Source organism: Trichogramma pretiosum, unplaced genomic scaffold (genome assembly GCF_000599845.2).
Source record: "Trichogramma pretiosum strain Unisexual culture from Peru unplaced genomic scaffold, Tpre_2.0 scaffold13, whole genome shotgun sequence".
Lineage (NCBI taxonomy): Eukaryota > Metazoa > Arthropoda > Insecta > Hymenoptera > Trichogrammatidae > Trichogramma > Trichogramma pretiosum.
This window is the reverse complement of record NW_019641606.1, coordinates 48,719-74,664: the sequence shown is the minus strand read 5'-3', so window position 1 is coordinate 74,664 and position 25,946 is coordinate 48,719. Positions and strand designations below refer to the sequence as shown.

Sequence of the window (25,946 nt, the reverse complement as noted above, 5' to 3'; positions counted from 1 at the left end):
ACGTTATTTATTTTAGTTAAATGTTTTCGTTTATCAAAATGATCCGATGACTTTGAATTGCGCGTTGGAAACTTCACAAAAGCTGTCAGCAGAATTTGACTAAATAACATGCTTTTTTGTTATAAAATAGTTTTCACATAACTTTGATTATAGGTAGTAACTAATTAAAAGACATTTCGTATGATAATAAAAATTTATTTATAAGACTCTTATTCGTTATCGTTTTAAACGCACCTCAAGCGCATCGACGCGTACATCGCGCAAATATCAATCATTATTACAAAAAATACATTGCATCATTGGTGCGAGAGAATAAAAAGTCAATTAATGAGAATAGGCCGTCGGTGCTATTGAGCCCCCCTCCGATCGACCTAAACGCAGAAATTCTCTCTCATGCATCTCTCGGCTCGATTAACATCTTCATATTGTGGTGTTGCACTTTACAAGTATAATTTTCAGGCAGGTGAAGGCGTCGTTTTCGGATTACAATATAATTCTTTTTTTTTTTTTTAATGTACAACAACATTGCAATAAATATTAATAGTAAGTGATAACATTTATGATAATAATTTACGATTATAATAATAATAAAATGAATGAAAAAATGTATAAAGCTTCTCGGAATTGACGAAGATTTGTTTTAGTTCGTGTAACATTTTCATCTGTTCTTTCACCATCATATAGAAAAAAAAATTATGTTTAACGTGCGGATTCAAACAATTGCTTCGCTTTTTTTTTTAATATAAATTCGTCTCTATGATTAAAATTAGTTAACCCTAACAATATTTTTATAAGATTACAATTTCATTTCACGCTATAAATTCATAAAATATCTCATATGATTTTCTTTATAACTCTTGCACACAGTTTATGTATACCTATACAAAAATACGTCGTCTATTGCTAATTACTGTAATTGCTTGCTTTTTTCAAAGGATTCTTATTTGACCGCGAAGTAACGCGTCAATTATAAATTTAGTATAATTATATTTTATGATACAGCGAATTACATGAATAAATAATGGATTTTAAAAATACACTTCGTGACAATCATATTTACAAGACTTACACAAATCAAATCTCTTATATAAAGGAGACATGACAAAGACTATGGTAAAATTCTTCATCTCGTTCAATAAAACATGACACAATTGTATTACATCTACTGCTTTTTGATTCTCTTATTATTGAAGTTTAAAATATTTTGGAACTATTGAAAAAACTTTAGTAAAATGTTTGTTGATCTCTAATTTCGTATACTAGTGAAATATAGCCAGTGATGTCATATTATAAAATTTGGTACCTGATCAAATAAAAAAGCAATGGATGCAAATGTAACACACATCTCTCAAAATAAACGAGATGAAATATTGCACGATTATCCAATCCCGTGCGATTTACTCATATCAAAAGTATGTAGTAGTAGCAACAGCACCGGATGATAAAAAAAAAAGTTCATAAAAATTGCCTTAACACGAATAAAAAAAAAAAGAAAATTAATTATCTCGAACTGTACATCGGGAATCTCTCAACTTCTCTCTAAAATTATATACACAATTAAAGGGGATAGGTCTCTACGATTCGGATTTGTCTTCTTCAACGAGCTGTTGAGTATCTTTGCCAGAATCTATTGGAGTGGGATCGAGCTCGCGCCTTTTCAAGTGCAGCTGCGGTGGCTCCTTGTGCTGCATACTCGATGGTTTCATTTCGGCTGGTACCTCATAAATTCCAGGCCCGGTGCCACCGTTCGTCGTACTCGTTTCCATGTTCACAGCATCGTACATTGGATTGCTGAAATCTCGATTTTTATTGCTTACTTCGCCCATGTTGTATTCGACGTCAAGTGGTTCCTGAAAAAATACGGGATAGCAGATTTGTATAGCCTTTTGATTAATGAGAGTTTGAGAATTTCTTGAAGAAAAATCATTCATACCATTCGATCCGTTGACGCGCCAAACTCGACATTGCTGCCTTGCCGGAAAGATACACTTTGAGCACCGGTCAAACTGCCCAGTCCAGGTTTTCCACTGTAAAATTTTTTAAGAAAATCCATTTAATTTCCAGGATCGTTACTTCATTTTATTATAGTTTTAGTGTTTCACTTACAATGGTCTCTTCTTGAGTATAATAAATACAGCCGCTGCAGCAAGCAGAACCAAAATCGATACGATTATTGGCACGATGATCGAAGCCGCCGCGCTACCTGACCTCGACGAAGCGAAGCCGATCTCGCACGTGTCACCGCGATAATCCTCGGGGCAGACGCAGGTCAATTTTCCTCCCTCGGCCTCTATACAGAAGCCTCCATTTTTGCATTGGCAGACCTGAATTATAAATAAAAATAGAATATTAGACGATGAAATCTGAGCGAGACTTTTGAAAAATAAACCATTCGGCAACTCACCTTGGGCGCAGGTTTTTCTCGTTCGATGGTAGCATCGCAAACGACGTCGTTGCCCGTAAGTGGCGCCGGTCCACTGTAACCGGACCGATCCGGACACAGGCAACGATGTCCTCTTGGTACGGCAACACAGAGATGCGAGCAACTCACGGAGTGGCATGGATCGCGCAGCGTGGTATTGTATCTAAGATGATGGTAAACCTTAACGCCGCCTGGAGTGCCGATATCTCGCGCCAGACTTTGAGGAACTCCTCGGCCGAATTTGTCTTGTCTGAAGACCTCCTCTGCGCGCGTCATCCAGTAGACATAGCTCTCGAAAACGTCAAGTGACACCGGATGCCTCAAATGTTCACCGGTGATGATGATCTTTCTGTTGGTGCCGTCCTTTTGTATGGACTCGATGGTATTGAGCTTGATGTCAGTCCAGTATAGCGTGTGGTCCATGCCATGATCGATCGCTAGAGCGCTCGGTTTACCCAGCCTGCTGATGACCACGGCCTTGCGCCTGCTGCCGTCCATCCAAACCGATTCGATCTTGGGTTGGCTACCACCATCGGCCCAGTATATTCTGCCCAGTTGTGGATCCGCGACTACCGCCGTCGGCAGCTCGAGATTTTGCGTGATCAAGCTGCGTTTGTAGCGTCCGTCGGCTTTGGCAACCACGACACGTCCACGACGCGTCATTTCGCTCATTGGATCCTCGATTTCAGTCCAGTAAAGATTGTTGGACACCCAATCCAGCGACAAACTTGTTGGTACGGAGTTTTCTAAAAATAATATAAATCACGCCAATGAATTATTGAAATTGTAATTTGTATGTATAAAAAAAGAAGAATTATAATTACCATCGGATTCGATGTCTTGCGCAAAACCGATCGAGACGAGTTTACCGTCGACCATCGCCGAACGTCTGATGGTGTGATCATGTCCGTCGATCCAATAGACGTAGTCCATCTTAGGATCGAAGTCCAGCGCGTTGATGCGTTTCTCGTTTATAACTATGTCAATCGCCTCGTTCTTGGCCAGTCTCAAGCCACGAATTTCTTGAGCGGCACCGAACAAAACCATGGTCTTGTCGTCCTCGGCCTTGCAGACTCCGCTCAAATTGTCGGCGAGTTTGAAGCCGTCGCGACACGTGCAGGCGTACGAGCCGTTCATGTTGGTACACAACTGCGAGCAGAAGTGCTGACCCTTGAGGCACTCGTTGATGTCCTCGCAATGCTTATGATTGTCCTGAGAAATGATGTAGCCGGGATAGCAGGCGCAGATGTAACCTCGGGGTGCGACATCCGACGTGATACTGCCCGAGTCTGTGACGTTCTGACAGAAGTGCGAGCAGCCACCCTTGTTGGCCTCGTTACAGGCCTTGTTGTGATGACAGCCCAACTCGTCGGAATAATCTCCGCAGTCGTTGGCGAAGTCGCAGATCTTCAGGCGATCGATGCAGTTCTTGTTGGCGCACTGGTACTCGGTGATCGGATTGCAGGGTATGATCTTGCGCGAGCACAGCGTCATGTTGTTCTCGTCGCTGCCGTCGCCGCAATTGTCGATTCCGTCGCACAGCTGGTACTTGGGTATGCAGCGATGATTGTCACACTGGAAGCGTCTTGTCGTGTCGCAACTGAATGTGGCACACATCGTGGGATTCTCATCCGAACCGTCGCCACAGTCGTCGCTTCCATCGCAACGATCGGTCAGCGAGACGCACAGATTGTTGTCGCACTGGAATTGCGACTGCGGACAGAAACGTCCGCCCGGATACTTGGGCATGCAACCCATCTCGTCGCTCATGTCTTGACAGTCCCGAGCACCGTCGCAACGCAGAGCAGCGGGTATACAGTGTCCCGTCGTACACTGGAACGTGTCGTTCTTGCACTTGTGCTCCTGGCAATTGGCCTCGTCGGACTTATCGCCGCAGTCGTCCTCGTTGTCGCATCGCCATCTCGACGCTATACACTTGCCGTTTCCGCACTTGAACTCGCTCTCCGTGCACTCTCGATATTTGCCGGAGCAGGTGGCCTTGGCCTCGTCCGAACCATCGCCGCAGTCGTCGGCGAAGTCGCACATCCACTGCTTGGGTATGCAGCGATTATTGGCACATTTGAACTCGGTCGTGGGATCGCACTTAGGACAAGCCTCGGGGCGTTCGTCCGAGTTGTCGCGGCAGTCGTCGCGGCCGTCGCAGAACAGCCACTTGGGTATGCAGCGATAGTTGGCGTGGCCTGGGCAGCGTTGCCAGCCGGTGGTGCAGTTGCGCTGGCGACACATGAAGGCCGGCTCGTCGCTGTCGTCGCCGCAGTCGTTGTCGAAGTCGCACTGCCACAACTTCGGTATGCACTTGCCGTTCTTGCAAGCGAACTCGGTTTCGGGATCGCACGTTCGGTTATCTGTAGATTGAATAAATTTTGTCGTTTATATACATTTTCTGAATATTCATCGATAAAGGCAATGAAGGTAGAGAACTGTACTTACGGCACATGGCAGGATCTTCGTCGCTGCCGTCCTTGCAATCGGCGTCGTTATCGCAAACCCAAGAATCGTGGATACATCTGCCAGTGCTCTTGCATTTGAATTCGAGCTCTGGACATTCCAGGGCACAGTTGGCTTCGTCGGATTTATCTCCGCAATCGTCCGTACCGTCGCAGACGGTGATGGTTGGTACGCAGTTCTTATTTGCGCATTGGAATACTCCGGGACGGCAGACTCTAGTGGACGAGCAGTTTCCAAGTTCATCGGAACCATCTCTGCAATCTTTTTCCCCATCGCATCTGGAAAGATTAAGATTTAAAATTAATAATTATTACTTTATTAAAAACTTTAGACGTAATTGTGACGATAACTTACTTCCAGAACCAAGGTATGCATTTCTCATCGGGCGGACCGCATCTGTGTTGACCATTAGTGCAGTTAGCCATGCAAGTCTTCTTGTCAGGGCCTAGGACAAACTGATTTGGACAAGCGCATTTGTAGCTCGTGATACCCGGTTGTCCGTAGCCTTCCAACAGATAACTACTGGCAGGTGGCGCAATGAGACAGAGATGAGAGCAGCCTCCGTTGTTATTGGCACATGGATTGGGGTAAGGTAGTTGTCTTAGCGGATGATAAGCGTGAATGTCGTAGGGTCTGTGCGTGGTATTTCGTAAAATAGTCGGATTAGCTCCGGAGAACTTTTCCGCCCTCATGATGGTCTTCAAGTTCCAATCGGTCCAGTAAATGTGATCGTCGAAGGCAGTAATGGCAAAGACGTGAGGTACCGAGGCACCCGACAGCACGATGCGTCTGTTGTGACCCTCGAGATCGGTAAACGCTATGTAATCGAGATGAGCGTCGGCGAAGAACAGACGATCGGTGATGTAATCGATGGTCAAGGCGTTCGGCCAGGCGATGTCGTCGTTCCAGGTCAAGATGCGCGTGAGATTGCTGCCGTCCATGCCCATTTTGGCGATGTAAGCCTGCAGGTGCCAGGAAGTGAAGTACAGATGACCCGTGCCCGGATGTACGACGATAGCTCTGGGATCGGCAATGCCGCTCTGCAGCGTTTTACGATTCGTTCCGTCCAGCTCGGAGACGTCGAGATGCTTGGCGTGTCGATCGAGCCAGTAGAGCTTGCGTCCTACCCAATCGATCGATATGCCTTCGAGTCCGAGACTGTTGTGTCTGATAATGGCTTCCTTTTCTCCTCCGGCTATCGGCGCTCGGTAAATAGCTTTAGCCGTGACGTCGCAGAAGTACAGAGTCTGCGTCTGGTAATCGGCGTCCAGAGCCACGACGTTGATGAGGTCTTGATGAACGATATTGTACTGCGTGGCGTCAATCGACATGTTCCTCACGTAATACTTGTTGGTGAATACCAGCCAAGGCTGAATGTTGTCGCGACGCTTGCAAGTGTGCTCATCCGGTGCTCGATCGTACCATTTTTCGTTACATTTACAATAATACCTGCCGGGTGTGTTCTCACACTGTTGACTGCACACCCAGGGCGTTTCGGCGCACTCGTCGATATCAGCGCAAGCTTTGCCATCTTCCAGCAGTTTATAACCGGGATTACACTCGCAGTAATACGACGTCGGGGTGTCGACGCACCGATGACCGCACTGATTGAGCTCGATTCGTGCGCACTCGTCGACGTTACAGTGAGCTGGCTCGTCGCTACCGTCGTTACAGTCGATCTCTTTGTTACACACGAGTTGCGCGTTGATACACTGACCCGATGTGCAGCGGAATTCGTTTGCGTTCGGACACGTTGCGTTTTTACTCTTTGTTGCTGTATAACAAAAGAAATGAATATTTAATCATAATCGTCTATTGGAATTTTATATTTATATACAAATTTTAATTACAGTTAAACTTACCACAACCGACTTCGTCCGAATGATCGCCACAGTCGTCTTGGCCATCGCATCTGAATTGTTTTCTGATACACTTGAAGTTCTGACACGTGAACTCGTTCTCCTGGCACTCCTTGTACCTCGAATTACAGAATTTGCCCTCGTCCGAGCCGTCGCCGCAGTCGTTGTCGTGATCGCAGAGCCAGTTACGGTTGAGACAACGTCCGTTGTTGCAGGTGAATTGATTCTCCGAGCAGGGTACCGGCTCGGGGCAACGGTGCATCGTCACGTTCTCGTCGGCGCCGTCGACGCAATCGGGATCGCCGTCGCAGAGCCATTTTTGCGGTATACACTGGGCGCGATTCCAGGCTTTGTTGGCCGTACAGGTGAATTCGGTTTCGGGATCGCACGTTCGATCGTCTACAAGAAAGAAAATTATCGATCACATAATCGAAAGAAATATTTGATTTTCAATGGTTCAAGTAATAATACTTACTGCATTGATGTCGATCGTCTTCATCGGAATTATCCAAACAATCATTGTCTCCATCGCATATATAAATTCTAGGTATACAATGACCGTTATCGCAAGTGAACAGATCGCCGAAGCAAGTTCTACCCTCGGAATGGCAATACTCTGGTGGTTCATCGCTGCCGTCCAGACAATCGTCGTCGCCGTCGCAGTACCAGGTCGCCGGTATGCAACGATGATTCGGGCAACGGAAGCTGTTCTGCGGGCAAGTTCTCTGAGAGCAGTGCAGAGGATTCTCGTCACTGTTATCGCCGCAGTCGTTGTCACCGTCACAGAGCCAGTAGGGCTCGACGCAGATATTGGTATTTTCACACTTCAAGTGATTCGGTGGACAGGTGGTGTTCTTCGGGCATCGCTCGTGAGTCTCGTCGCTCGTCACGTTGTCCTTGCAGTCGTTCACTCCGTTGCAGACTTGCGCCATCGGAATGCAACGCTGATTGGCGCAAGTGAATTCTCCAGGTGCGCAGGGACGATAGGTGCAACCCTCCTCGTCCGAGCCGTCTTGACAATCGTCCTCGTGATCGCACTTCCACGACTTGAAGATGCAGCGTCCGTTGTTGCAACGGAACTCGTTGGGACTGCACGAGTGGTAGGCGCAGTAATTGACGTCCTCGTCGGAGCCGTCGCCGCAGTCGCTGTCGCCGTCGCAGGCCCACATCTTCGAGATGCACTTGCCGTTGCGACAGGCGAACTTGCTCGAGTCGCAGGTGACGTTTTTACTGACGCACATGCGATTGTCGTTGACCAGGCGGCTGTTGTCGTCGCACTTGCACTCGACCGTGCCGTTGGGGCCCGGATGGCAGGACTGATCGCAGCCGCCGTTCTTGATGTTGCAAGCGTTGACCTTGCACTGCTGACGTCCCGGCGAGTAGATGTGTAGATCACGCGGTGAGTCTTCCAATCGTTTGACTAAAATTAAAGAAACAATGATATGTCATGAAAAATAATTTTACTTTTGTTACGTAATGATCAACAATGAGTTATAGTATTTACCTAATTCGGTACGGTCGCCACCGGTGTACTTGTCAGCTCTGTACACGCCGCGCAGCTGCAAATCCGTCCAGTAGATATGCTCACGGAAGACCGTAATCGCGAACGGATAAATCGAAGCTGGAATCAACACTTCGCGATTGTTACCGTCCAGATCGGATCTCTCGATCTTTTCCTTGATGGCGTCTGTCCAGTAAAGCATGCGTTCCTCGTAATCGATAGCCAAACCACTCGGCTGAGCCAGATCTTTCTCAATGATGGCCTTCTTCAACGAGCCGGCCATGGTGGTGCGATAAATTTTACCAGAGGTACTGAAACGTCCCCAGTCGGTGAAGTAGAGCGAACCGTTGCAGGGATCGACGACGATGGCTCTGGGCCTGTCGACTCTCGCGATCATGACCAGTTCCGTGCCGTCCGTGTTCATAGCGTAGATGCTGTTGTTGGACGAATCGGTCCAGTAGATCTTTTTCTGCGTCCAGTCGTACGAGATCCCCTCCGGGTTGATATTTTTACCTAGGATAGTGGTGATAGCACTAACTGCAGGGTTGGCCGAATCCAACCAAGCGATCTTGGCCCATGGTCGGATTTGCGTGAAGAAGATGCGCCTGTCGTCGTAGTCGAAATCGACACCGACGACGTTAGTCAGATTACCAATCGGTTGGAAGGGCAGCGAGGTGTCGCGCGGATCGAGATTGATGGCTCTGATCTCGGTACGAGTGGCGAAGACGAGATACTCGTCGACGTTCTCGCAGCTCTTCTGATCGCTGGCTAATTTGCCAATGGCGCAGTCGCATCTCATTTGTACATTATTGTCTCTAGGGAAGGCAAAGCAAAGTTGACCACAGTCGCCATTGGCTGGTCTGCCGCAAGGATTGCTGTCGTCTTGGGGCTGAGCGCTCTTATCGAAAATGGCGATGTCCCGCAATTTCGGCAGGTTTGTGCGGAGTGGTGTAGGCAGAGTGATGTTGCCCGGCTGTTTGCTAGCATAGAAGACACTGGCGAGATTACGATCTACCCAGTAGACGTCATTGCCGAAAACAACGACGCCCATCGGATTGGGCAGATTACGCCGGATGACCTGTCGATTGCTGCCGGAATACGACACTCGCTGAATGGTGTCGAGCTTCGAATCGACCCAGTAAACGTCGTGGGTCAAGAAATCGATGGTCAAATCGCGCGGTGTACTGATACCAGACGTCACGATCGGTTTCCAGCTGCTACCGTCGAGGAAAGCCTTACCGATACGAGGATACTGGCCATAATCGATCCAGTACAGCATTCGGCGAATCGGATTGACCGCCAGCTCTCGTGGCGTGTCGATGGTCGTCTTGACGATCACTTTCCGATGACTGCCGTCCAGTCGGCACACCTCCACGTAATTGTCGTGCGGGAACACATTGGAGAAGTACATGTTTCCGGCGATCCAATCGATGGTGAGTCCACGAATACCATTGGAACCGATCCCCGACTTGATGACGTGCTGGAGATCCGTACCATTGGGCCTGATACGGAATATTCCGTTCCAGGTGCCGCGATTGAACTCCACCCAGTAGATCCAGTTCTGTTCGTAGTGCACGTCGACGTGCAGGATGTGATGACCGGGCCCGGCAATCGGTACCATGGCCTCCTTGGCGTCCTTGAAGCTGTAGCCGCGGGCGACATCGAGCTGCGTCACCACGAGGAAAGTGTTGTAAGACTGGCAGCTGGTCTCGCCGACCTTGCGATACTGCATGCCGCAGGCGCAGATGCGAGTGCGACCCGCGGAGGGCAGACAGATCTGCTCGCAGCCGCCGTTGTTGGTGAGACACGGGTGGGAAGTGTCGGTGAGGCGTTTCTTGTAGATGGTCATGGTCTTGAGATCGGCGTCATTGTGAACGATCATGGTAGGATTGTCACCGTCCGGCAAGTCGACTCGTTCGATTTTCTCGTACGCAGGGTCGAGGTAGTAAAGTCTCTGTCCGTGAACGGCTAAGGCTTTGGGCACGGCGATGTTGTTGACGCTCGAGAGTATGTTGCGAACTTCCGTGCCGTCGGTGTTCATGGCTTTCACGTAACCCGGATGCTGAGTACTGAAGTAGAGCATCTTGTTCGGGATGTCGATGGTCAGTGATTCGAGCCATTGCTCCTGATCCACGAGTATCAGTGGATTCGAGCCGTCCATGTTGACTCGGCCGATTTTGATGGGTACGCCGAAGCCACCCTCGTCGATCCAGAACACGTGACCCTCGAGAGGATCGACGCACATGGCTTTGGGCTTGGCGACCGAAGTCTTGTTGCCGTCGTTGGCCAGTACGATCGTTCGATGCTTCAAATCGCCGTCGATCTTGATGACTTCGATGTTCGAGGCGACCTTGTTGCCGATGAAGACGTTACGGCCGAGCCAGTCGATGGCGAAGGTCGAGGGCGAACCGACAATTCCAGAATCGCCTTGAGGATTCGGGAACTCGGTGCGATTGCCACCGGTGTAGGGCATAGTGTACAAGGTAGCGTTTTCGCTCTCCTTGTCGCCGTCCTTGTCCTGAAGCCAGTAGACCATGTGATCTCTGCGATCGTAATCGATGAAGCGGCCGTTCTCAATACCGACGACCGGTGTGATGTAGCCGCTCTTCACGTCGCCAGGAGTCAAGGATACGTCGACGATTTGCGAGCCTCGCAGTACCATCAGGAAGGGTGTATCCTCTTCGACGCATCTGCCGTCGGCCAATTCTTTGAAGCCAACCAGACACTTGCACGTGAATCCTTTTGGCGCGGTGGGACTCAGCAGGCAAAGATGCGTGCAAGAGGCATTGGCACAGGGATTAGGAGTAATCGGTTGCAGCACTGGATGATGAACGTGTATACTCAGAGGTTGCGAGATAACGTGCGACACCACGGTTTGATTCGATCCCTTGAATTTGTGAGCGGACAGGACACGATTGAGCTGCCTGTCGGTCCAATACATCGTGTCCTCGAACAGCGTCAGCGAGTGCGGATGTAACAGGTAATGCGAGCTGGCGAGTACTTGCAGACGTTCCGTGCCGTCGTACAGACAAGTGTCGATGAAATCGAGCTTACTGTCGGCGAAGTACACGCGTTTAGTAGCGATGTCCAAAGCCAGACCGTTCGGCCAGTAGATTTTGGTGGTGATGATGGCTTGACGAGCGGTGCCGTCCATGCCGACGCGCTCGACCCGAGGATTCTCTCCCCAGTCGGTCCAGAACAGCCAGCGAGCACCTGGGCTCGGATCCAGACACATTCCGCGCGGTTGCGTGATATTTTCTTTGACCAGCACCATGCGATTCTGTCCGGTCTCTTTGGCTACCTCGATGGTGTTCAATTTGGAATCGAGCCAGTAAAGATTACCGCCGATCCAATCGTAAGCCAAGCCTTCGACCAGATCCAAACCGCTCGATATAACGTCTTGCGGGTAGCTGCCCTTGTCCAATCGAGATATCTTTTTCAGCTTCATGTCCGACCAGAAGATCGTACCGGTGTGCATGTTACTCGCCGTAGCCACGACGTTCTCCACGTTGGTGGGTACTCGTTCCAGAGCTTGATCCTGCAGATCGGCCACCAAAATGGTGTGCCTATTGCTGATGATCAAGAAAGCGGCGCTGTGATTGAAGGCCTTGCAAGTATGTTTATTGGCATCGAGCGTGTAGCCGTCGACGCACTCGCAGTAGAAGCTTCGCTTGGTGTTGACGCATTTCTGCGAGCAGCGACCCGGTGGATCGCACTCGTTCACGTCTTTGCAGGTGAAACCGTCGTCGTTGAGCTCTTCGCCGGATGGACAAGTGCAGAGAGCTCCCAGAGGAGTCTGGGTGCAGTTGTTGGAGCACAGACCGAAGTGATGGGTGGAGGAGCACGAGTTGAGATCGCAACCCGGTCCCTCGTCGCCACCGTGAGGACAATCGACGCGACCATCGCAAACGCTAGTGATGTTGATGCATTGATTGGTTACGTTGGGACACTGCCACTGCTGGGACTCGCACTTGAACGGCGGAGGCGCGCAGGCGTGCAACTTGGCGTCTTCGTCGGAGCCGTCGCCGCAATCGTCCTTGCCGTCGCAGATGTAGGCTTTGAAGATGCAATGGGAGTTGCGACACTTGAAGTAGCCCGGTTGACAGTCGACTTTGCCGCAGCTCGCGGGTTCGTCGCTCTTGTCGTGACAATCGGGTGTTCCGTCGCAGTACCACGATTTGGGTATGCATATGCCGGTGCCGCCGCACTGGAACTGTTTGGCTGAATTACATTGATCTGCTGCTAAAGATGGACAACCGACCTGTAAATTAAGTAAAAAATGTTTCCTTATTTTGTACGTCAAAACGAGCGAGCAATATGATGAAAATTCGTTGCTGTACCTCATCAGACCCATCGTTACAATCCGATATACCATCGCACTTGTAAGACTCGAGGACGCACATCTTCTGATCGGCACAAGTAAACTGCGTACTGAGACAAGTAACTGGTGGACAGTCCATCTCATCCTGCTGATCGAAGCAGTCGTTGTCACCATCGCACACCCACGATTGTGGAATACAGTGTCCAGATCTCGGACAAGTGAATTGGAAGTACGAGCAGGTCTTGGCAGCGCAAAATTCACCCTCGTCCGAGCTGTCGCCGCAATCGTTTTCCGAGTCACACTTCCAGTTGGCAGGAATGCAACGATTATTATCGCAGGTGAACTGATTGGCCGTGCAGGTGATGTTCGGGCAGCCGGTCTCGTCGCTGTAATCGCCGCAGTCGTTTTCGGCGTCGCAGCGGAAGCTCAACGGGATGCATCTTCCAGCTTTGCACTGGAACTCGTTGGCGCCGCAAGTGGGCTTGGTGCAGTTCTGCATCTCGTCACTGTTGTCCAAGCAATCGTCGTCGCCATCGCAGACCCACGATTGCGGAACGCAGCGCTGATTGGCACAGGTGAAGTCCCAGGCGTTGGGGCAAGCCAGCAGAGGCGGTTCAGCCTCGCGATCTTCCACGCAGGTCTTGCCGTCCTCTTGCAGCTTTTCTCCGTACGGACAGCCGCAGAACCTGGTCAGTCTGGGGAATCCGTATTTGTTGGTGGTAGTGTTATTTTTGGGCACTCCGAAGCAGAGCTTCTCGCAGCCGCCATTGTTGATGGCGCACGGATGCTCGTTGTTGGGGCTCTGCACGTCGCGGCTGAATACCTTGACGCCGTACAGCCTGTTGGTGGCTGGTTCGCGCACGAGAATCGTCTCTTGCTCGCCGGTTTCCTTGTGCATGCGAATGATAGCGTCGATTCTCCAGTCAGTTATGTACATCCATTCCTCGTGAATGGCAATGGAGAACGGGTGACGAATGAGTCGCGAGTTCACGTTCCTCACGTCCGTTCCGTCGAGATTCGAGTGCTGCACGTGGTCCAGCAGAGCGTCGCACCAGTACAGCCTATCCTTGGTGAAATCGATGGCCAAGCCGTTGGGCCAGCCAAGGGTAAGATTCTTGAAGACGACGAGGTTCGAGCCGTCGGCGTGAGCTCGACTGATGTTCGCGGGCCTGTCCCACTCGGAGAAGAATATGTATCCGTGATTCGGATGGATGACGATTGCTCTCGGTCGTTTCAGATTTTTCAACAGTGTGCGCCTGTAAGTGACGTTGCGCGTGCTCAGCACGTTGAGCGTACCTTTGCGAGAATCGATGTAGTAGAGATTTTTCGCGGCCCAGTCGACCGCGAGACCCTCCACTCCCTCGTTCTGACTGGCCAAAACGATTTCACGACCCGTGCCGTTCTGATGCACCCGGTAGATGACATCCTGAAGCACGTCGCTGTAGTAAATGTACTCCTCGTGCGCGTCGTAATCGAGACCGACGAATCTCGCCCGCCTCGACACAACCGGCAAAATGGCGTCGCTGAAGCCCTCCGTCACGGGGTCGAGTACGCGACCCTTGATGAAGCGCTGCTGCGAATACATTAGGAACTCTTGGACCGGCACGCAGTTCATCAGATCGGAGGACAGTCTCCAGCCGATGTCGCAGGCGCAACGATAGCCCAGACCGGCGTCCTTGCCGTTGACCGCCGTGACGATGCACATGTGCTGGCAGCCACCGTTGTTGGTGCCGCACGGATTCAGTGGGACCTTGGGCTGGACGAGCTGGTGGAAAGCTTTGATGGCCTTGGCGTCGCGCAGCTTGGCCACGCTCTTGACGGAATTTTCGCTCTGTGTCTTCTCGACGCTGAGTACGGCTTGCTTCGAGCCGTCGGTCCAGTAGATTTTGTTCTCGAACACGGTGAGACGCATCGGTGATGGTACCTTTAAAATTTCACGAATTAAAATGCGTCTTATCAAACAATATCATGTATTCAATGAGGTTTTAAAGCTCACCTGATTTCCTCTAAGGATCATAACTCGATTTCTTCCCAGATAATCCGCAGTCTCGATGTAATCCAGTAACAGATCGCACCAATAAACCCGCTTGGCGATAATATCAGCAGCTACGCCGGATACTTTGTAGGCAGCCTCCGACACAATCGGAAAAGCTCCAGTACCGTCCATGTTGGCTCTCAGCACCTGCTTACTGTCGGCGATAAACATCAGACCGACTAACGGATCGAGCGCGATGTCAGCTGGACTGGTGAGGTTCGAGCCCAGAACGATACCGTGATACCGGCCACTGAGCTCGAACACGTCGATCTTCTGAACGACCGAATCGACGACGTAGAGCTTGTCACCGACGAAATCGACGGCCAAAGCCACGGGCGACCACGAGCCCGGCTGAGAGATGTCCGGATCCAGATGGTCGGCCGAGCCTACAATTTGTTCAACGATAGAGCCAGATATTCTCAGCGGTACGTTGGCTGTTTGATTGATTGGTTGATTGGTGGTAGTAGTGGGTGGCAGTGGTAGATACGTGTTTGGTGGCGGATCAGTGAATTGTCAATTGCGCAGTGGCGGTGGCAGATTTGATTTTTTTTTAGATTTGTTCAAGGGAAGGGAATTAATTAATTAGCTTTGCAATAATATTACAATTTCCATTTGTATCATTATTGTTTCGTATAATTAGTTGAGCCATGCCAACACACCACCTAGCAAACCGTCACGAATCACCCAGCCTTTGGTTACCATCCAATACCGATTATCGTTAGTGATCGTGTAATTTTTGTAATCGTTCACTCACCTTTCAGCGGTTGCGAGTGAATCTTTCTCGTCTTTACGTCGCTCCAGAATAATAGATTTCTCTCGAGATGAAAGTCCAAGCCACTAGCTCCAGTTGTATTTGCAATGAGGGTCTTCTCGTCGCTATTGCTCGACGGCAACACTCTCCAAATGGCCCTCTCTTGCGCTACCAGTAGTTCGAGGGGATCACCGTCAACGGCACGACAACGATTCTTGCTAAAACGAACGTAACCGGGCGCACAGCCGCACTGGTACGAACCATCGGTGTTGGTACACAGCTGCTCGCAGAAGCCCCATTCCTGGCACTCGTTGCGATCTATGCAGCTTCGCGAGTCATTCGCTAAAACGCGACCCTCCGGACAGTAGCATACACCACCGGTCATCGATGCCTGGCATTGAAACTGACAGCCCAGAGTGCTGCACATGTGCGTCGCTGTTTAAGCCAACGCAAGAAAAAAAAAGGTTTAACATCGTCGCTAATCGAGGCTTAGAGAAATTACAGGTATATGCGTATAATACTCACAGCAGGCGACCTCCTCGTCACTGCCATTGTCGCAGTCCTTTTTACCGTCGCACAGCTGCGACTTGTTGATGCAGGTGGGCTTGCCGGCGATCGAGCAGAGGTACTTGCCGGCGCAGACGATGGACGTGCAGCTCTTCTCGTCGGAGCCGTCGTCGCAGTCCTTGTAGCCGTCGCAGTGATAGCTCATCGGTATGCAGAGCGAGTTGGCGCAACGGAACTGATCGCTCGTGCAGGCCGGAAAGCCTGTGTTGGTAAAGCCGAGAAAGAAGGAAAAAAAAAAACAAACGCGGTGAGCTCGAGCGATTCTTCATTTATCGTTAGATTTTTATATGTATTTATTTAGAGATGAACGTACTGCAATGCTCCTCGTCGCTGTTGTCGCCGCAGTCGTCCTTGTGATTGCACCTGAGCTGCTGGTCGATGCAGCGCTGCGTCACGTTGCACCTGAACTGATCGAGACGGCAGGGCGCCCTGGAGCCCGGACAGCCCTCCTCGTCGCGGCCGTTCCTGCAGTCCAGGTAGCCGTCGCAGCGTTTCTCCGCCGGCAGACACAGTTCCGGCGTCGTGTTGCCGCATCTGAAGTCGTCCGGCAGGCATTTACGATAATCTGAAAGAGAGAAATTGAAGTATGTGAGATATTTCGAATGAGACTTGCGTTTGTGCATAGGAAAAACGTGCGGCGCAACCTTGGCATTGCATATTTCTCTCTCTCTCTCTCTCTCTCCTATATAGATTTCGCATATCGCGTGTAACGCATAATAGCGCACGAATTGCATAATCATACCGATACCGTACGTACAAATGTATGCATTTTGTCATTCAATGCCGAATACCTACGCCTACGCACACGACCACGGCACGGTAGCTGAAATAAGCATACGAAAAAATATTCAAAGTCCGGATTCAAGAGAAAAAAAAACAATACGGACATTTTTTTCCAACGAATCTCCGATCGGAACTGCTGCTATAATTACAAGTCTATATATCTGCAGCTGCATTCAACTCGATGTATAAAAATATGCATCATTGGCGCGCTCGTTTCAAGGACGCTGCAGCAGCATCACGCAGTCATTCAAATCGATTGAAAATTTCCGAGGAAAAATCACGCGCGCGTTTCGCAGCTTCTCCATTGTAACATTATCATTATTACGCGCTCAAAGCTCCAATTCAATTATTTCGTATATACGCGCGCGCGAGAGAGAGATCAAGATGCAAAATTATATTACAGCGTTTACGCACGTGTATAATAATAAAGAACTACTACTATGGATGTGGCACACACAGACACACACACACACACACACACACACACACATGCATACACTGACGCGTTGCATAAAAGGATTTAATTAGCAAAATCACGCCGCTGTTATTATATTAGTATCTATGCTCGCGATTACGATCTTTCTTCTTGGTACGTATGTTATAGGCGTTTAATATAATACGCGCAGCACGTGCGTATAATATACGCGATACTTTTTCAATATTTTAATTACTCCACTACTGCTAGACTCGATCTCCTTAACGATCCGAGACGGTGCATAATCGGCTGTATATTGTTCTACACATCGTATACGATAACAAGCGTGTTAATCGTGCGTGATCGTTTCTCGAGTTATTCGGGCTTGAAGCTGCTTCTCTCTTTTACAATTGCATTAGTGACGATGTGTTTGAGGAAATCGTGTTTTTTGACATACAGTGACGATGTGTTTGCGAAAATCGTGTTTTGACTTATACGATTATTTTGACTTTGTCGCTTGCAGATTTACAGTTACACGGGTGTTCACCATCTAGCGGTCAAGGCTTCAAGTGCGCTACGCATAGTATTCAAAGAGGTCGACAACATAGTCCGAGTTCTTTGATACAATTGAATCAAACTAATTGCAACATTTCAAATGCGTTCAATGTTTATAAATTAATTGTAAGAAAACAAGCCAAATGATGGCAATGTATTTGAAGAAATATTGAATGATTATTTGTTCATTATCGACCACTATTAATATCCAGCATTTCTATCAGGGAATGAGAGAGGAAAAAATGATATAATTTTGAAGCCTCGCATATACGATACACGAATACCCGAGAGTCGCAAATGCAATGCAGCTTACTACTACAACTACTACTACTACTACTACCAGTAGTATGCGCAGAGCGATGTGGAGTGAGAGGACAAAGGGTCGAGAGCTGCACTCTGCGGCATATAGAACTGTGCCAATCTATTATTTCTAAACGATGAGACTAGAGAAAATTGACATATTATTTAGGCTAGAGCTGCAGCGTGTACAGAGCGCATGCATGCACATAGCGTATAAGCGCGCGAGTTTGATTGACAGGCTAATTTTCGTTTTGTGCGCGCGCGTACCTATAGAGTGCATGTAACTCGGTCTCGCAGCACACATTGATTCTTATACACATACACACATAACACACAAGAGCGCGTGCGCACAGATTCCGAATTCAATTTTCGTTTGCGACTTTTCGGAAAAAAGAGACGCGCGCTCGACCCGAATTCTCGACAACCCAATAACGACTATCCTATATTATTTGGCTATACATTCTACGCACAGATATACAATGCGCAATTATTCATTAAACGGATAATTTAAAATTTGCACACGCGGCGGCTCGCGCACTTAAATTCGTCGCCGTTGCTGGGTGACACACTAACACGCAAACGCCAAGACACACACACATGCGCAGTGTGCACACGACGCAATGCATTTCTCATCAATTCTAATGCACCCCCATCGCAGCAGCACTTGTGTTATAATGTAATGCCTCTTTCTGCGCGCGATACGACGTCTATACACAATGAAACAATTAATACACGCACACACGCGTATGCGTATGTCGTATAGACTATCAAAGTGCACAGCACCTGCTGCGAAACGCGCGCCGTGACTTGAAAAAATAAAAAAGCCAGCATGTTTGTAATATTTAATTCGGAAAATGCATTGCTAGCTAGCTGCGCGCGGCTATTATAATATAATTGTATATATGCTGCATGTTTTTCGTTTCTTTTTCTCTCTAGATCTCTTGCACTAGCTGCACGAAGGTATTTTATAAATGTATAACAGCAGACAACATACACGCGTATAGAAAGTGTGTGTGGCCCATATTATCTCTCGAGTCGAGAAAACTGAAATTTGTCTACTATATTTTGTCCTCCTGTTTTTTCCTTTTTTGCACGAAACCCACGACTTGGAGCGTTCGCTTCATTGTGTCGAACTGTCACGGCTCTATTGTGAATTCCTCGACTTCTAGGTCTTGGACTTTTTTCATGACCCTCTAGAAAAAAATTTTTTTTGTAAAAAACAATGGTAGTAAAAATCTCGTTTCTGCTGAAATACACTCGCGCGACTTACGACTGTATATTACTTTCTCCGCCGCGCGGCTGTACTCGCGCGACCACAAAACTCTCGCGCGCGCGAATGATCGATGCTCGCTTCGTCCATATAATAGGTGCATACGTACTCACTCGCTTTACGCGATTGGTTTTCTGCGATTTTGAAATATACGCGCACAAGTGCAGTATGCATACCGAGGTATAGCGTGAAAATTGTGAGCTTTCTATATAAGTGCAATTATCATATACGAATCGAGCGAGGTGTAAATATACAACGGCTTTATATTACGATCATGCGCGTTATTAGCCAATAATACCCGGAGTTATGATTCGAAAATTCGCGCGGGCAAGATTTATTCATATTTCACGCAAATAGCATCGTTCAATCGATTCTAAAGTAGCTGCAATACACACACACACGGGTATTATTATATATTCATAATCCCATTGAATTACAAAACAATCATAATAATAATCATTTTCCTGTGTGCGCGATACACATAAAGCGGTATATAATGCACGTATAATAGACCACTGACATACTCACACACACACACACACACATTCGTTACAAACCGCAAACGAAACGAAAAAAAAATCGCGCAGCCGGCATAATATGGATTTTCCTTTCGATCTCGGTTGCCGCTGCCGCTGCTGTATGTAATACTATGTGTACTATATACTGTATATAAGTATGTGCATGCATGCAGCATTCGCTGCAACGTATATATCAACACGAGAACGGACAAAAAAATTAAAAGATGAAAAATCAAATTGGTCACGCGCGTTTGAGAGAAGTCGAGAGAAAATCCAGCACGTGCTACATAAATATGCAGCCGCCGCCGCTGCAGTGCATATTACGCACCCGAAAAATTCGAAAGCCACATTCGAGTGCGGCATGCCGATAATATAACACGATCGTACCCCGAGATCGGTATATGGATTATTTTTTCCGCCAAGATCGGCGCAGCACTCGTACTCGTAGTATTCGTATATTATTATACAAGCACACAGATCGAAGGCACCAATTTAATTTTCGCCTAATTACTTTTCTTTTTTCTCTCTTTCTTTCCTTTTTTTTTCACTTTTTTTTTATCGCTCGACCGATCTCGGGCTAAAAGAAGGCAGAAAAGAAACAAAGCCGCGCGCTGTATACGTGGCGCGTGATTAACATACACACACACGTATACACACTCAAACAGACACGTACAGAGAACGCAAAAGGATACGTTTCTTCGCGCTATAGCGTTGGAATTTCAAATAGGCGAGGCCTCGTGTGCGCTCCGGCTCGAGCTCTGCGACTGCAGCACCGCACGTATGCGCGGTGTTTATGTCCCTCCGCGCGCGTTGATAGTTTTCTTTCGCGTATATCTTTCTCGCTCGTATACACACACACGTGCCCATAGACATTTAGAGCGCTCACACCAACACATTGTCCCGTATCATACATTGTTTTTTATACCGGTATAGAAGCTAATCGATTTTTGCGATTGCAAAAAAAATCAATCGATTTCGAGATAATAATATAGGGCGCGTGCGTTTTGTAATAGAGGTGCGAAATGGAATACTCACTGCAGCCAGCTTCGTCCGTGCCGTCGACGCAATCCACGGTCATGTCGCATCTCTGATACGGTGGCACGCAGTACGTCTTGTTGAACACGTACTGTCCACACGTCAGCTGTCCAGGTTCGCATTCGGGTGGCGCTGCGCAACGGACATAAAAATTTAGTTAAATCGTCACTCGTCGATCGAGCAACTATACAAGAGTTATAATATATTGTACTTACGACACGATTGAAACTCGTCCTCGGCGTTCTCGCAGTCGCGCTGATAATTGCAGACCCAGCTCTGTGGTATGCACTTGCCCTCGGCGCACTTGAACATGCCCATGGGACACGAGGTCGATCCTCCGTCGCCGCCGACGCCGCCGCTGCCGCTGCTGCCTATGTGCAAGGGGGTGATCACGCTGCTGCTGGACATGGGTTTTTGTTCTGCGAGAGACAAAAATACATATTATTAGTATAAATAAATAAATAAATAAATAAGTGAGCAAAGACCATCGTAAAATTTTAAATCTTTCAGGTTGAATTTGGTATGTTATTTGTATTGTAGTTCCAAAGAGGAAAAGGAGAGAAGAAAAACGTGTTATCTTATCGACAATGCGAGACTTTGTCAAAGCAAAAGTATATATAGTCAACTTTATTTGCGTTCACGGCTGCGTGCAGAAACGTAAAAATCAAAGCCATCGTAAAACTGGTACGAACTGCTGCATTAAAAACTTGTTATACTACTGATTCGCTATGCTATATTAAAATATAAAGTCACATTTCATCGCAATTTGTAAACAACTCTCGATTTCGCTGCAGTACTAAACCCAAGGCAAAATAGATATATGATCGGTAAGGCATTCGAATTATAAATGCACAATGGACGAAAAAATTGATTCTCCTCTCGAACTCTACATAAGTAAGCGACAGATTAGAATAATTCTTGTATCGTAAGATGCGCAGCGTAGATCCCTTCGTTGCTGCTGCTGCATCATCGCATGCAAGCTGGGCTCTTGTGTAAACACCCAGCGATCGTAAAATTACACCCGCACGTCGAAATGCGGCATTGTGCCGCGCGCGCGCAAATAATAATATATCTTACATTATGAAGACGCGCGCGACAAGTCTTAAAGCCGCGTCGCATCATTTGTCTTGGTGTAAAAAAAAAAAAAATAATCCTATTGTCTCGCAAGGTGTGCGTGTGTATAGCCAAAAGATGAATTTACGCACGCACAGGCTTGGCACAGGGAAACTTTTGAATGATACGATCGTTTCGAAGATACAACAAAGTACCCATATGCAATAACCAAATATATCGTCACATATCTGCACTAGTATACGCGCGGGTGCACGAGGCAAAACCTCGTTAACCATATATCGTATGTACGCTTGCGCTTGATTTGCGGTTCTTTCTTTCTTACGGGCACATGGAAGAACGCTGCAGACGCGAGACCTCCGCTCCAGCAGCGCCGACGACGACTCTTTTCTTCCTGCGGCTTTAATGAGATTTTTGTGGCTAAGCGTGACAACCGATTTCTTTTTCAGGAGAAAAATACCTCGCGCGCGTGCAATCATATGCACCGAGCCGGCGTCGTACTCGTCGTTGATAATTACCGCGCGACTACGAAAAAGGCCGATTTTATATGTAGGCACACGATCTAAACGAGCGTTTATATGCGCATGAATTAATGCCGATTATTTATGCCTTCTCTTTCTCTCTTCCAATGTGTACATAATGACATTGTTCTCGACTGATGCGTGCACAGAGCTTAGATATATACACAAATGCGCGTGCAATCGCACTGCGTTTTCGTGGACGGCGCGGAGGGGCTACCGATCACGATTAATTATAATAATTATAGATATATCTCTCTGCGCGCTTCGTGCCTTATCGACTGCTTTCTCTGGAAGTCCCATGAAAATTTCAAAGGCCGTATAATAAACACGAGAGTCTCTCCCCGCGCATTCGGAGTTGAACTTTTTAGCTTGTACTCGCTTTGTATATAAGTATGAAGATGTAAGCGCGCGCAAAAAGAGTAGTGTACCTATGCAACCTCGGCTATATAACCTCTGCTGATGTCTCCTCTCTTTTCTCTTTTGCACCGAGGCACATTTGTACAAGCACAATCTTCGTTTATAGCCGAGCATCGTCGTCTTCGTCGTCGTGTGTATGATCCCTTCTCTTTAACCTCTCTCTGTCTCTCTCTCTCTCTCTCTCTCGCCGGGGCGATCTATTATATTATACGGTAGTAGATAGTAGTGGTACAGTCATGATGATTCGCAGGTGAAACATATCGGTATAATGCCCCAAGTCGCGTGGCTCTTGAATAATGCCGTAAAATATTTCGCGCGTCCGTACGATGTACTGCAAGTACTGCATGCACTCGATGCACACGGTATATACGTTGCGCAACGCGACGACGAGAGATATAGAAGCGTCGAAAGATTCTTCGTCTTTTAAGTTTTTTTTTTTTTTTTTGCTTTCGATTATTCCTCGTGATAGGTTCGTTACATAAATCCATTTAGTATTAGCATTTTTTCGACGTTCTGTTCTACACTCTTCCTCCTTTGCGCGCCGCCTATAATGCGCTGATTTTGCAATTTAATTTAATTCGCGACTTGCTGCACACGAATATCGAATGTATTTATAATGCAACGGTGTCGTGTAATAGTAACGAGACGCGGATACAACAAAAAAAAGTACACGACCCGAAGAAACATCGGGGTTTTTTTTTTAACAAAGTAATACATTGTTCATAGATGTTCTCGGTCGAGTGTATAATGTACAGATTCTTTGGATACAACGCAGCGAGCGCAAAATAATGACAAAATGTAACTCATAGAGCTCGCACACACGACCATTCTGTATAGTGTAATTTCCTGTTTTCACCATCACGCGTGTATGTGTATTTGTGTACGTTTGTATGCGTATGTGTGTGCGACTTTTAAGTTTTAGTATGCTGCTGCTGCAGCGCAAGCAAACGCTCGCACAGGCGCAACTCTAGAGAGTGTGCATCTGTATATGACTCTTAAGGTGTCAATTATTTTGAACAATTATATAAACTTTCCATTCCAACTTATGGACTCTTAACAATACAACGGCAACCGTATACACCTATATTTGTGTAATTTAATTATGATCATTTATATAGGCCCGTATCTATATTTATTAATTTCATTAATTACCGTAAACGCAAAATGAGACTAATAAATAATCGAGCGAATTTAAAATTTACGATAATAATAATGATATTAATAATCATAATGCAGAAAGTTGCATTGTGTACGGAGCACCGGCGTTGCCCGAAGCATCGGCACGATGTTGTACCACATTGCGTTGGTGCACACGTACAAAAACAGGTTTCGATCGGTTTTAGACCGCTGCGTGCCCTGCGCGTATTGATTCACGTATTACACCGACGGATAATATTATTAAAGCCATCTGATCTGTCTGCGCCGAGTGTGTTATGTATAGTCTAAAAATCATTTTTTTTTCCTTAATCTTGGTTTTGCGTGTGTAGCGTATTCGAGTTGTGTCTTGTGTGCTCTTTGATACTTGTCAAATCGATTATACCGGTTGTGATGCGAGTTAAAAATCATATTGTCGGATCAAGTTGAGCTGATCTAAGCTGAGATAACATAAAGTTGAAAATTATTTATACTGTTAAATAAAAAACCTTTAATTTAATGTAAAGGTGTGATCAGGCATTGAAATTAAGGTAACTACGATTGAATTGCTCAACATTAATAACGGCCTAATGAAAAAAGTGACTTATTTTAAAATGTTTCAAAATACATTTGATTCTCTCAAAATATTTACACTGGTTGTCGAATAACTTGAATACGCTAACACCACTTTGACACTCCACCACTAGATGGCGAGTACCTTCGTGTGCAAAACTGCAAGTGGCTAACTGAAAATAATTGTATGAGACAATGCACAAAATTTTGTTGCACAGAGCTAACAATATTCAATGCACAAAGTTCATGAAAATGAATAGGTGAAAGTTTTTACACTAGGTGGCGAGAACGTTTATCTATAAATCTGCAAGTGGCAGAGTAAAAATAATCGTATATACTATAATGAATAGCACCGAAACTTAATATCGATATTTTTGCATTCTCCTACGTACAGACAAAAAAATTTGATCATTTTTACATAAATTTCAACGTAAATACAAGATATAAGATGCAAGATTGGTCAATGCCAAACAATTCTGTATTTAAGCACACAATCTGGTACCGCGTTATTTATGAAATTTGATAATAATCCAACTATACTTAAATATTTACGTATCCACGGACGGTTATATTTTATCGAAAAGTTTGGAATTTTGATGCTGTTTCGCGCAAGTATGTGTAACTGCTTTCGCGCGTCAAAGCAGCAGCAGCAGCAGCAGCAGCAGCAGCGGCTACCAATCATTCCGTCGGTCATGCGGAATTGTGCAAGATTATGCAACATCTCGCTTTATTGTCAAAATATACCGCGCGCATGAAACGGCAAGATATCAAAATTGATATTTGCCTGCCAGCGTTAAAATTTATTCCAACTTTGGTTTCTTGATGTATTCGCAAGCGTACATTAAGAAAAATTCAAGTGAACGCGGGGGACGCTCGCTCGAAGCCTTTTGAAAAAAATATTTCGTGTTTAATAAGTAAATATTTGACGCGAACTGCAGCAGTCGAAAATCGTCTCGATTATGCGTATACCTTCTCGATCCTCGCAGCTCTTAAAAACACATCTGGAGAGAGACGCGCGCGTACGTACACACATGTATCGGATCAAGTATGCAAGAAAGAACGAGGTGTACACGTACGTACACACGTACACATATGTAAAGATTATATTATTATGAAGCAGCCGAAGCAGCAGCAGCAGCAGCAGCAGCAGCAGCAGCAGCAGCTCGTCGTGATTCACAAAGTGTCATGTGTGCGCGTTATATATAACTTGGGCCTTTTGTATTCGCGTCTGAATTATATATTACGGCTCTGGCTCGACGACGACGACGATATTGTTCGGCTATTGAGTTACCGCGACGACGGCTGATTCGTCGTTTCCCGTTGCATATTATGTATATATTGTACCAGAAGTCCATATAGCCAGCCTATCGTCTTGTGTATGTAATATCTGCCCCGGGTGACTCATGCTGCTGCTGCACAGTGCACCATA

The 25,946-nt window shown here is 47.0% G+C and overlaps 1 protein-coding gene across 2 annotated transcripts; it reads right to left on the bottom strand.

Moving 5' to 3' along the window:
• Positions 1–179: 179 nt before the first annotated feature.
• Positions 180–21,212, bottom strand: LOC106652095 (low-density lipoprotein receptor-related protein 2). 2 transcript variants are annotated; one of them, XM_023458426.1, is made up of 17 exons: positions 21,017–21,212; positions 20,802–20,933; positions 16,239–16,490; positions 15,884–16,126; positions 15,362–15,793; positions 14,569–15,041; positions 12,592–14,496; positions 8,255–12,512; positions 7,226–8,170; positions 6,754–7,149; positions 5,246–6,665; positions 4,874–5,169; positions 3,247–4,788; positions 2,405–3,168; positions 2,107–2,324; positions 1,934–2,027; positions 180–1,850 (listed from the first exon to the last, which is right to left on the bottom strand). In XM_023458426.1, exons 1-17 carry the CDS (start codon positions 21,207–21,209, stop codon positions 1,575–1,577), a joined length of 13,839 nt encoding a protein of 4,612 aa, XP_023314194.1. In that variant the 5' UTR covers positions 21,210–21,212; the 3' UTR covers positions 180–1,574. The 2 variants fall into 2 exon arrangements, with proteins under 2 accessions (XP_023314194.1, XP_014226331.2); XM_014370845.2 differs by having other exon boundaries at positions 14,569–14,993.
• Between the last annotated feature and the right edge of the window lie 4,734 nt (positions 21,213–25,946).

Excerpts from the sequence above, each read along its gene's own strand:
- LOC106652095 (XM_023458426.1), bottom strand. The coding sequence starts at position 21,209 with ATGTCCAGCAGCAGCGTGATCACCCCCTTGCACATAGGCAGCAGCGGC. Across the intron at positions 3,169-3,246 it reads GCAAGACATCGAATCCGATG|AAAACTCCGTACCAACAAGT; the intron begins GTAATTATAATT and ends TATTATTTTTAG. Across the intron at positions 2,325-2,404 it reads GAGAAAAACCTGCGCCCAAG|GTCTGCCAATGCAAAAATGG; the intron begins GTGAGTTGCCGA and ends TTTATAATTCAG.